At 50.6% G+C, this 13,369-nt stretch overlaps 1 protein-coding gene across 1 annotated transcript in view; it reads left to right on the top strand.

Annotated features, from left to right (window-relative positions):
- Positions 1 to 13,369, top strand: part of IFT172 (intraflagellar transport 172) — a 1,142,656-nt gene that overhangs the window by 996,732 nt on the left and 132,555 nt on the right. Inside the window, exon 45 of the mRNA XM_078650113.1 lies at positions 4,718 to 4,816. Coding sequence (XP_078506239.1) covers positions 4,718 to 4,816 — 99 coding nt within the window. The remainder of the gene's footprint in view (positions 1 to 4,717; positions 4,817 to 13,369) is intronic.

Raw genomic sequence — 13,369 nt, 5'->3', positions numbered from 1 at the left:
TCCCCAGGGATCCCATCCGGACCAGCTGCTTTCTGGGGCACAATACAACTAATCGCATACTCAACCTCCTTGATTGTAAACGGGAGCGAGATATTTTCTTGTGGAGGTAACAAGGGACTGCGATAGGCAGGACCCCTAGTGGCTCCTTGCTGGCAGGTATACAGTTTGGAAAAGTGATTGAACCATACCTCGCCCGTAATATTGCATGTAATGAAATCGCCATCGGGCCTATTCCTGGCTCTTATAATGCTCCAGAAGCGGCTCGCATCCCTCCTATCACTGGCCTCTTTTAAAGTTTGCCAATAGAGGTCCTCCCAGTCCTTTTTAGCATTTACTATCACCAGATTGTATTTGTTTCTAGCATGGCGAATTAAGAGTTGGGACTTGGTCTTGACAGTCTTGATTAAAGCTGACTTCTTTTGTCTGCATTTGGATGTATACCACACCTGCTTAGCCTTGGGCCTCAGGTACCCTTCTACCCCTCCCCCATGCGTCTGAAGCAGGAATAAGTTGCCTATTGACTTGACGGTATCCTTGAACATTGCAGTTACACTGGAAGGAACAGGGTGCTCCATGATAATTTTGTCTAGCTCACATTGTGAGGCCACCAGCAGTGTTCCTATGGTAAAAAGTTTGTTCTCGTCCATGGCTACCTTACTCCACTTTAGGCGCCTACCACAATTAGATGGAGCCACTAATGAAGTGGACTTAACTTGTCTGGGGATAGTTAGCCCATTTTTGTTTTGCCACAGATGTTTTAGGCCCAGCGAAAGTGAGTTGTGGTCACTATCAACAGTGGGTAGTATAACCATGTCCTCGAGGTTTTGCCAAAGCGTTCGATCAAGGAGGATGTAATCTATCCTTGACGTATGATTTGCCCTGTTGTATGTGTGGGCACCTCGGGGATCCGAGGCGGTTCTTCCATTTGCTGCTATAAGGCCAAACTCCAAGGTCAGGGCATTCATTTGGATTGCCCTTTGTGACCATTTTTTTATAGGTTGAATTTACAACATAGGTATACCCCTCCTTGCATCGTCCTCATTGAGATCCAGAATGTCCTTTGTCGCTAGGGGCTCAAATGAGCAATTAAAGTCCCCCGCGACGAGTACCTGCGTTCCTTCACGGCAATCTCTAAGTGCCCCTTCAAGTAAAGTAATTGTGGGGGAAAGGGAACCACCTTTCGTGCCTCTAGCATATATATTAAATATGTAAAGGATTCTCCCTCTACCAGGACCGCATAACGAGATCCCTAGGATGTCTAGCGAGTTGCACTGCTTTTGCGTAACTCTGCAGCCCAAGGAAATGCTCACCCAGATAAGGAGCCCGCCCGACGGACGCCCCTCCCAGACACCGGCAAAACTGCTGGTAAGAAGTACGTAGTGTAACCTACTCTATGAATGGGTTCCAGGCTCCATGTCTCCTGAAAGATACAAATCATATGGGACTCCACCAGAGTGTTCCAATCTGGAAGAGCTAACTTTCTGGTTATACCAGCTAAGTTCCAGCTACGAATCTTCACCAGTAGAACTTCAGCCACTGTATACCCCTTAGAACAATTTGCCCGTACGCTAGATAAGATCTGCTGATCTCCTGCAGTCCCAAGTGCCAGACTTAGTGGCAAGAGGACATGCGGTGAAGAAACCTTGCTCTGAACAATGGGTGTAGCTGCTGGGAGCTTATAAACAGCTTTAGGGACAATATATGACGCCTGGCCATTAGCTGGGTCAGGCACAAACGGGACATTAATATCTGGTTCATCCGCCTCAATAGACCAAGAATCAGTTTCTACAATTTCTGATGATGACCCCTGACCTTCCCCTGAGTAAGTTACTCCCGCAGGGATTAAATTAAGGGGTAAGTGGGAATTCTCAGGGGTTAAGATTGAGGACCTGCTCGATAGGGACCTTTCATTGCGGCCGGGGAATAACAAGTATTTGATAAGCGGATGAGCACTGCGTCAGTGCCCATTGTTAAATCCATAATAGGCAGGACCACTGTAAAAAGCTTGATTTAAGTAACCAAAGGAATCGCCAGCGTATCCTCCCCAGTGCTGGTTTCCTTTTCTCTTCTCCTTGCGCCAGCCTGGTGATCGTAAATGGAAATGACCCAAGCCGTGGGTATTGATACCACTCTCATCATCTGCATTCTGCTGATTGCAGATCAAACTTGCGACTCGTGCATCGCTAAAATTAACTAAGATACAATCGCCTGGGATATCCTTGGTCCTACTCCCCACCCAACTAACACGCCTCACAAGGAGGACACGGCCATCTAATTGCCTCGGGAGGGGCCTGTTCTTATTCAGCCAAAATGTAGTTTTGTTTCTAAGTTAGGTATAAGACTCTGATTTACCCAGCGGTAGCTGTGGAACTCCCGCCAGAACAACCACATAAGGCATGCAGGCCGGAGACAGGTTGACTTGAGAGAGACAAGTTTCAATGCCATGAGCTGGAACGGGCTTAAGAGGTGGATCCATACTCTTTGACCCTACAGTACCATCTGTGAGGTCATCCTTCTGCTTGTATGCAGATGCAGACTCGCTGACACTTTTGGCCCCTTTGGTCGATGGTTGTTTTGTGGATTTGCTAGCCTTTTGTTTTGCAGTTTTCACTGGGGATTTGATTCCAGTCGGGGACCCTTGGACACCTTGTGCATTAAAAGACGCATGCTTATCCGTCTGCGGAGGGTCGACCGATGGGATGTTCTTCTGTGCAGGGATTAGAGGGCTTTTTTGGGCTTGGAGCTTAATAAGGGCCTTTACAGAGAAGAAGTTGTCGAGTGTCCCTTGCTAAAAGTGATCCAATCTATCTGAGAGAGTCTTAATTCTCTCAAGTACTGGTAATATGAAGGACTTCATGATTTTCTCCATATGGGCAATGAGTGGGATTTCTGTAGCGAGATTTAGGTTATGTGCTACATTTGGACTGGTGTTGGGAATCGGGGCAATGTTGTCACTAATTTGTCCACAGCTAACTGAAATAATGGAGGGTTTCTCCCAGGCGGGCTCCAAGGGGGTCTCCTTTCTTACCCTTGATTGTGCATCAGCCAGAGAGTCTATGTTGCTAATTTCAGCTACTGCAGTACCACCCATGTTTCTAATAACATTCTTAGCACTATGCTTACCGTCCACTTTCTTGCATTTAGGCCCAACTAGATTCCCCTTACGATTTTTTGCAGATGGACATTCCTTAGCGTCATGCCTGGACTTTAGCCTAGCCAACTGCCCTCTAGTTGATACAGATGGGCCATCACTACTTATGCTTATGCTGAGTTTGAAAAGTATTTCTATTGCAAAAAGTATTTACCTAAGATGCAGTTCTGTGATTCTACAAAATAAATATAACCAAGTTTTATTTTTATAAATTGGTCTCTAATTTATTCATTGAGTGTGTGTTTTATTTATTGCTACTGTGTGTACAACAAATGCATAACATTACTCTCTGATAAGCCTAAATGCTCGCCCACACTACCACAAAAGAGAGCATTCGTATTATCTACTTTAGCCTCTGGAAAGCCTCTGGGGATCCACTGGAATTTCTGCACAATATACCTCTTTTTCGTATAGTATATAGAGAGCCAGCTTCCTACAAATCCAATGCTCTCTTCTTTTGGGAGGTACTGCTTTTGTATCTTTTCAAAGGGTGAAGACTGTGCAGTTTGAAGTATCCATCAGAATAACAAGTTACTTACCTTTGGCAAAGCTTTCTCTCCTCACCTATCCTCCCTCATCTCTGTTTGTGGAGTGGTCTTCTAGGTATCAGTATGGTTCCATGTTAGATTGTGTACACTGTCACTGTTTTCAGTCTATTACTGATGTTTGCAAGTAAGGATGCGTAATGCTTGATTGTGAACTAAGTTGAGCATACAGGGGGGCGGAGGGCACCTATATATGACTCCGAGCCCGTGTAGTCAGATGGCACCACCTGTTGGTGCACAGGAGTAATTGTTAAAAATAAATTCCAGATCCAGTCTGGCATCTGCGGGAAATAAAAGATGAGAAATATGTGGTTAGGCAGTATCCACTAAAAAGCGTGTCACCAAAGGGTTTCAGTAACTCATTCTTTCTCATTTAGATTCCCAGCCTGAATGGACCCATATGAAAAGATTGTCTCCAAGAAAAATCTAATGTTGAGGTGCTTCTTGTTACACAAAGATGAAACTTGACCCTGAAAACAATAGCATTAAAAAGGGGGCCTCTCACATTGTAATCTACGTTCCTTTCTCTTCGTTCCATTCATAGAGTTGATGGGAAAATTGTGATGTATTTAATTCTCTACAAAAAGAAAGTTTAAAAAATGAAAGTCCTGCACATTTCCTGTGAATATGGCCTTGATAACTTTGCTATTATTCCTGAATTTATTGATGGCAAGGTCCAAAAAACTGGGCTAAGCTAAATTATCTTGTGATGTAATAATGAAAACGCTCGCATACCTACCATACCTTTGAAGAACTATTTCCTGAGAATGCTTGTAAGGGATTCTCCTGTATTCTTGAATGTGCATCTGATCTCACTCCCAAGAAAACTTCAGTAATGTTTGTTCAACTAGATCTCACATGTATTGTATAACCAACATGTCCGTCGCTGATGAAGCATCCAGACGTTATTAGTTCTAAGTTATGATATACAAATATTGTCACACGTTCACTTTTTGAATGTTTATTTCCACTTTATTTATCTACTTTAAAATTTAAAAAAGTTTGGTATCTCCTTTCTTAGGCGATTGAAGAAGGGAGCCTGGATGCCCTCGATCATACAGATTTCCAAGACACTGATATTCCATTTGAAGTGCCATTACCAGCCAAGCAGCATGTGTCTGTGAGTATTCTCTCCTTTACAGCCCAGCGGTGTCTGAGTAGCACCAACTGAGGCCAGATAAAACCTTCGACCCAGAGAACTGATTGTCTAAAAGAGAGATCACTCATGTCTCCAACTGCATAGTTCACAGAGAATGAGAAGCTTTTCTCCATTCTGGCAGGACAACACATGATCCAAAAAGACAAGAATCCCATAAAATGAGGCCGGTGGATGTCTGATTGTAAGATGTATAATCACTAATGAATGTCCCTGCAGGTTTCCTTTCTCTACATTCTTGTTACATTAGACCTGTAGCAGCTGCATCGTCTCTCACTGCGCTGAATTTAAATGTTATGCACCCCTTTTCCACTCTGTGTTTTGAAAGGAACTTAGCTTCTCCTTGATAAATCATTTTATGTTTACAGCCACCTCTCAGCGCTCCCTGAAGGAGCCCTTTCATAATACCTTTTAATGAAACAAATTTCTCAAACACTTTCTTAGTTTGTTAACATTTTTTAAATCTAATATTGCAAGTAGATTTGAGCATGACCTGACAAAGTTTTGGAGCACGCTTATATGTTGTTGTTGGGTGTGGATATTTTTATGTTAAGAACACATATTTTAAAGTGTATACCTGCTTTCAGCGATAACCGGTAAAAGTTGTATATTGTGTTGGAGCAGACTGTACCACTAACAAGATGGCTGGAGAGATCTTTTGAAGGAGTTACCTTCCGAGGGGTGTAGCGTATTGACACTGTGTGTAGCAATTGGTTAGTGTCTAGCCAGTTTTGCACAGGTGTATGAAAAAAACTTGTGTTTTTATTCATATTTCTTGGTTCTACACTACATACCTTGGTAAGTAATGTTCTTGGTAATGGCTATTTCTGATGGAGACTTCTAGCCACAGATTCCTCACCTTAGAATATTCACAAGGCGTCAGACTGAATCCAGAAAATCTTGATCAGTACATCTGCATGCTGGTAGGTGGCGTCAAATAGGCTGGGCGTGTTGGAAGTGATATTTGCGGTGCATATAGAGACACCACCCTGGCACACAGACCTCAGTTTCTTTCTTTCCATGCCAACAGCGTGAATCTGGAGAGCTACCCCGGACACTTTTTGACCATCTTTTTTTCTTTTTGTAAAGTCAATTTTGGGCAATTTGCTGTGGTAGATATATGTCCCCTAACAAACCTACGGGTTTTAAATGTACTGGGGAATGTCATAGACTGATGTCTATGCCTGATTCCCATTTGGTCAGTCTCTGGTGCTTGTGGTTGGGCCACGACCCCAAGGCCTGTGGCAAGTGCAAAAGGATGCACCCAAAGGCAATCTGCGAGTGAGCGATGAAGCTCTTGGCAGCACTTCAGAAGAAGGTTCCATGTAGTTTCCGCTCCCGAGGGAGATCTCGTGCCGCTCCAGGAGTTGTTTCCACAGACAGTTGTCTACCCACTTCAAAACGTCTTCCTCAAAGTCTGGTAAGTCCAAGAAGCACAAGAAAAAAGTCTAAACATTCTTTTGCTTCCCCATCCTAATGAGGTACTTCCAGGCCCCATTCCACTCTCCACCTGCGGAGCCAGCTGCGGACCCCACTCTGCACTTTCCCGAGTTTCCAGGAGCCAGAGAGTACCCTGCCTAGTTGATTGAATTTTATGATGTTATGCATGCCATCTTTGGGCCATGGACTCGCTCTGGTGTGCCTGTGAGCGCCACAGAGGTGAGAGGTGCCCCCTGCTGGGTTTCTGCTGGTGGGTTTGCCCCTCATGCCAGCCAGGCCATCTGGACCTGCCCCCATATCCAATCCGATGCCTCCGCGCGTACCTCCTCCCACGCCCTATCCGGTCCTTCTGACAGCCCCTGGCTCCACTGGATGACGAGCCTATTGCCATTTCTGACTCTGAGCCCCCCTCTGGACTTGCCGCTCTTAGATCGTGAAGGAGGGGAGGGAAAGATGAAGAGCGGTATGGGTCATTTGAAGAAGACCCCAGACAAGCAGACACTCTCTTGGGGAGCTGGGCTATTCCACCAGTGATCTGGATACCTCCCCTGACTGGCATGCTTTCCCCTCCAGTCCCTGTTTTAGAGAAAGGCCGATCTTTTGTGACCGTGATGCATAGGGCAGTGGAGGTCCTTGACCTGCAACTGCCACCCTTCAAGGTCAACAACCCTTATCTTGATGGAGGTACTTCACCTGGGGGCGAGTTCTGCTGAGCCAATTCACTCCTTTAACGAGGGCCTCACAGACGTTCTTCTGGGGTCTTGGGCTAAACCTTCCACAGGGGCTCCTGTGCACTGCATTGTTGTCCAACTCCATCTTCCCGCCCTGGGAGACCCAACTTTCCTCACCCAGCATCCCTCCCCAAATGCATTCCTTTCCACCCCACTGGATAGGCCCGAACTGCCAGGCCAGATCCACCCTAGATCGAAAACAAGCATCCTGGGACCGGTTTCGGGATTTCACCCCATATCAGCCAGGCTAGATTGACTCCAATTGCATGGAGAGCACTGGACCCATGTCTGGGCATACCCGTCCCTCTATGGGTGACCGAAGCAAAAAGAACAATTTGTTCTTTTTGCCGCCGTAAGTGGGGAAGGGTATGGCCAGACGTCGGTCCAGTGCTCACTGCGCCACTGGATTCAAGCTAGCCTGGCTGATGAGGGGTGATGCCCCGAATCCAGTCCCAGGATGCTTATTTCCGGTCCAGGGAGGACCTGGCCTTTCAGTTCGGGCTGGACTGTTCCCATGAGGAGCAGGGTCAAGACTGATTTGCATATGGCTGGGTCCAAACTCGGGTGGTGTGGTGAGCAAAAGAACGATGGATAAAACCCAGATTTTTGTGACTGGGAGTGAATGTATTGTTAAGCATTCTGTCCATCATTTGTTCCTTTTGCTATCATTGTACTTCATCATCATCAGAACCTGTGTTGCTTTTCAATAAGGTGTTGACTGAACCAATTGTAGAGATTTGCCAGATGTCATCCTCTGCGACCTCCAGGTCACTTGCTAGGAGGTATACGCCGGCTCCAAGAGACCAGCTCTTTTTGTCCTCTCACCGTTTACCTGAGAATTTGGTGGAACAAGCTTCCTGTTCTTCAAAACTGACTCCTGGGTCTTTCTCTCCATCCCCAGTGGATAAAGAGTCTAAAACAAAGGAGAAGTCCGTGAAGAAACTGTTTTCTGTGGCAGCATGGCTATGAAATCCACTAACACAACCTGCTTGTTGGGACAATATATATATATATAAATATATATATATATTAGATAGATTTGGCTAAGACAGTGATCCAAAACTGCATGATGATGTTCAAGGACTCTTTACCAAGCTTCTGAATGGTGGTCAAGCTACAGCATGGCAAGTCATACAGTCTGGGTTGAATACCGTGGACTCATTGGCTAGAACGATGGGAACTTCAGTCACTACAAGGAGGCACGCATGGCTGAGAGGATCTGGTTTCTCTCCGGATGTGCAAAATGCCCTCATGCATTTGCTCTTCGATGGGTCGAGCATGTTTAGCACCCAAGCAGATTCTGCCTTGGAGAGGTTTAAGGACAGCAAGGCAACAGCTAGATCTTTGGGCTTTCAATCTCAGCCCAAGGATTACAGACAGTTTAGGAGGTTCTGTGGTTTTGGCAGGAACTTTTCCTTTCGTGGAAGACAGCAGTACCAGCAGCAACAACCATCCAAATCTTTCTATAGAAGTTATATGGGGCGTGGCATGCTTTCCACTTGGTTCTAATGAACAACAAGAGCGCAAACATTCTGTGTTACCCAGTGGCGGTGGCCACTGGGTAGTTGTCATTAGGACCATATTTCCAAAGGAAATAGATTTTTTGGGTTTGCTTATAACGTTGCTACCTTTTGATGAATCTTCACTAACCTTTAAAAAAAGAAATTCTGATGGATACATCTGCCAGTGGATTACTCACCTTGTGAATATTAGGGCTGGGCGTAGTTTGCGTAGTGCCACTACGCACACTACGCAGAATTTTGGAAAAACAATCGTGGAAAACGGGGGCGCGTCCCGAGGGTCCGTGTGCCCGGGACAGGGGTCCCTTGTGTCTGGGCAGACTCCCTGATCTTCCCGGCCTGGTTGGAGCCCGGGAGCCCTGCAGGCCCGGAGCCCTGCAGCCCCAGAGCCCTGCAGTCCCCGAGACCTGCAGCCCCGGAGCCCTGCAGCCCCCGGGGCCCTGCAGCTACATAGCCCTGCAGCCCCCGGAGTCCCCGAGCCCCGGAGCCCTGCAGCCCCGGAGCCTTGCAAGGGCATGCTGGAGCCCTCCCGCGGAGGCTCGGGGCAGGCAGATTGGCGTCATTTCGGTCCCGGCCATCTGGTCGACCCTCTCACCTCGGCCATCTGGTCGCGTCCAATGCTTTCCTATGGGGCGACCAGATGGCCGGGCTTCCCTGGAAGTCCCGATATGGTGCCATTCGCCTCCCGGATCCCAGGCGGGGCTCCAGGAGGTAGGGCACGTTTGCGCCCTGGGTCCCCTCTGTCACCTTGAGTGCACGGATTACAAGAAAGGGGGGTCATTTTCCTCCGGATTACTAGGGGCATGGGTATGCCCGGACACCCTTCCAGGCGGGCGGTTCCCTGCCGGGGACCAGATGGGCTGTATTCCCAGGCAACACCTCCCAGGTGTCCGGGGCTCCCTCCTCCGGCCCACGGCTTGGCAAAGTACCCGGGACGGGCTCCATGGGTCCCAGGCCCTGCAACCCCGGAGCCCTGCAGCCCCCGGAGCCCTGCAGCCCCCGGAGCCCTGGAGTCCTGGAGCCCTGGAGCCCTGCAGCCCCCGAGCCCTGGAGTCCTGGAGCCCTGCAGCCAAGGAGCCCTGCAGCCCGAGAGCCCGGGAGCCCTGGAGCCCCGGAGCCTCGGAGCCCCGGAGCCCTGGAGCCTCAGAGCCCTGCGGCTCCGGAGCCCTGGAAGGGCAGGCGGGAGCTCTCCCGCGGAGGCTCGGGGCAGGCAGATTGGCGTCATTTCGGTCCCGGCCATCTGGTCGCCCCTCTCACCTCGGCCATCTGGTCGCACCCAATGCTTCCCAATGGGGCGACCAGATGGCCGGGTTTCCCTGGAAGTCCCGATGAGGTGCCATTCGCCTCCCAGATCCCAGCCAGGGCTCCAGGAGGTCGGGCACGTTCATGCCTAGGGTCCCCTGAGCCGTGCTGTGCGCACTTGTTCCCAGAAAGAGGGGTAGCCTTCCTCCGGATTACTAGGGACGAGGTACTCTGGGACCCCTCCTGGGCCGGCGGTTCCCTGCCGGGGACCAGATGGGCTGTGTTCCCGGGCAACACCTCCCAGGCGTCCGGGGTTCCCTCCTCCGGCCCGCGGGGCGTGGCAAAGTACCCGGGACGGGCTCCATGGGTCCCGGGCCCCGCAGGCCTGCAGCCCCCGCAGGCCTGCAGCCCCTGCAGCCCCCGCAGCCCTGCAGCCCCCGCAGCCCTGCAGCCCCCGCAGCACTGCAGCCCCCGCAGCCCTGCAGCCCTGCAGCCTCCGAGCCCTGGAGCCCCGGAGCCCCGGAGCCCCGGAGCCCTGGAGCCCCGGAGCCCCGGAGCCCTGGAGCCCCGGAGCCCTGGAGCCCAAGGTTAGGGGTTAACCACTTATCCGCTGCCATCTTCAGGCAGAAAAAGAGAGTCTTTGGGTTCTCTCCGTGGGTACCTCTCTCCTTCCTAAAGCGTACCCTGTATGCTTCGGTGTCTAGGCCCAGGTGGTCCAAAATTATGGTTTTGGTATGGTTATAGGGGGCCTGACCAGAAGCATTGGCCACCTGGTAAGCCGCTTGGGCCTCACTGGTTAGAAGTGGCGCCAAAAAGAAAGGCCATTTGTCCATAGGCCAACCACATGCTAGAGCAACCCTCTCAAAATTGGTCAGAAATGCGTCAGGATCTTCCCCTGGTATGTACTTTTGAAGGGAGATCCCGGATGGGGTTGGGGTGGAAGTCGGGTTTCTCTTGTGACAGGGCTACCGGGATCCGCAATCAGTTTCTGTAAGCCCTCTATTTGGGCGGAAATAGTGTTCCTGAACGTTTTCCGGTCAGCTTGGGCAGAGGTTAATTGTTGCTCTACTGCCCAACCGAGTTGTTCCTGTCCTTTAACCACGTGTTGTAAGAGTTCTTCCATCTTTGGGTCACAGATGGTTATTCCGCTGCCCGCATTCTCCACCACTTGTTGCGGGATATAAGAACTCACTGGGACTCTAGGTGAAGGTAAGGATGGTTTTATTGGTTTCAATACACGCCGCCGGCGAACCACACTACGATAGTAGGGTAACGGGGGTTTAGAGTCTCTCCTTGTTGGAGATGTCTTCTCCTTCCAGTACTCCGGTCCGGCTCTTCTCCTGTCCCGTGTGTTTCATGGTGTAAAAACACATAAGCCCCAGGACCAGCAAAGTTTATTTCAACAGCACTGTCAAATAATGGTAATTGTATCAATCTAGACCCTGATAGTGTTCCTGAAAGCAAATTCCCCCAGCAGAGGAAGTTGTAGACATCAGCGTTTGCTTGCTTGAATGCAAAGGCCAAGAGACAAATTGTTTCTATTCTCCTCTTAACCCTCAGGTCTGTCTTTCTAGTGGCCGTTATTTCAGCCCACAGGGTTAGAGAGTTGTGTCCCTTGTTGGTCTATTCACTGTTGTATACCCAGAGAGTCTGGTCCTAATCACTTGGCCACCATCCCATTAAAGGTGATGATTGCCTTCCAAAATATTCAGTGTCTCTCTTCCATGTTTCTTCCCTTCTTCTCATCCATCCAACGATGATCAGTGTTTGCAAAGGCTGGCCCCTAGGTGAGCTTTCTTCTACTGCCTGCCTGGGATGACATTAGAGCGGGTGATTAACTAGCTTTTTGTGAGTTTTTCTGCAGCCAACCATGCTGTTTCTAATTAGGTCACTCTTTGCCTTGACCAAGGAAGAACTTCCTGGTGGCATTTGTGCACACTCTGAGAGGATTGTGGCAGCTATCTGAAAGAGACACATTAGTGATAGATTCCTTACCTTAGAATATCCCCAGGCGGCAGGCTGGATCCGTAAAGTTTTCTGCTTAGCAGTACCCCTGCGCGTCAGTAGGTGGCGTCCTGCGGCTCCGTGTCCATCACTGGCATCGTAGGCGCAGAGATGACGTCACGGAGAGTACTTAGCCGCCAACCATGCGTGCTGACGTCGGTTCTTTCTTTTTCCGCGCCGAAAGCGCAGTACCGGATTGAGCACGTACCTCAGTCATTTTTTGACTACTTTTGGAGACTTTTTGTTTCCCCCTCTTGTCTCCTGGTGCACGTAGGGATGCCTGATTTAAGTCTTGTGGGTTGTGCCGCTGTAACATGTCGGTGGCGGACCCCCAAGATGTGTGCCTCTTCTGCCTGGAGATCGACCATGACTCCCGGGACTGTCGAGACTGTCGAGCCATGGTCCTAAAAGCCTTGCGGGAGCGGCGCCGGAAGTTGCTGGAGGTCCAGCACTCCTCTCACCACCGCTCCGGGTCTAGGGGCCGTTCACGACACCGCTCGCGGGACTGGAGCCGTCGCTCCTCCGGCTCTAAGTCTTCGCCTTCGGATTCCGGTAAGCGACGCCATAAAAAGAAGTTGTAGAAGTGTGTTCGCTTTCCAACGTCCCCCCGTCACTCCCCGGAGGCGGATGAGGGGGACAGAGGCTCCGCCCCTACAGTTCCTCTGAAGCCCGGGAGTCCCGCGGCCTACCCGCTATACCCGGGTCCGTCGGCAACTCCTGCATAGACGCAAGAGTTTCTTGCTGCTATGGACCGCCTCTTTAGGTCCCGGGCTCCTGCCAGTGCGCCTTCAGGCCCCGCGGTCTCGTGTCCAGATCCTGTTGACCCGGCGGCCCAGCCACCGGCGCCAGCCCCGACGCCACAGGATCCTGCGCCGGCGGCTCCGGCGCCACAAGGTGCAGCGCCGCTGGCTCCGGCGCCACCCTTGCCTCCGGCCCCTGGCTCCACCACAAGTGCCGCACTGGGTGCCGTTTATCCCACCCCTGCCCAGGTTCCCTGACCATTTCGTTCCGGCCTTTGATCCGCATTGGGATTCCCGACGCGTTTGCCCCCTCTCCGGCTCCCTCTACTCCAGAGCCGGACAAGGACTGTGACGGCTCCGAGGACCCCCTTGCCTGGCAGTGTGACTCCGAGCAGGATTGGGTGGACAACCTTCAAGATGTGGGCGAGGTTGATGTGTCTAATGACCCAGGGTTTGCCTCTCCCCTACCTACTATGGAGGAGGGCGCTTCCTACACCGTGGTGCTGCGTCGGGCTGCGGAGACTCTCCATCCCGACCTCCCGACGGTGGCCCTTAAGACCAACCTCCTTACGGAGGTGCTGCAGAAGGCATATACGTCGTAGGAGCCGCTGCTCCCTTTCAATGAGGCTCTCACCAAAGTCCTCTTGGGCACTTAGTTGCGACCGGCCTCGGGGGCACCGATCGCTAAAACGTCGCTAGGCGTCACCGTCCGGCGCCTGGTGATCCTGCCTTCTTGACCACTCACCCCATGCCTGAGAGCCTGGTCATTTAGGCCTCTACATCGCAGAGTGCCTTTCCCATGGTTCCGCCGGATAAGGACTTCAAGAGGCTAGACCAATT

Source organism: Lissotriton helveticus, chromosome 6 (genome assembly GCF_964261635.1).
Source record: "Lissotriton helveticus chromosome 6, aLisHel1.1, whole genome shotgun sequence".
NCBI lineage: Eukaryota > Metazoa > Chordata > Amphibia > Caudata > Salamandridae > Lissotriton > Lissotriton helveticus.
Note: the sequence above shows the minus strand (reverse complement) of the source record. Positions and strands in the feature narration are given on the sequence as shown.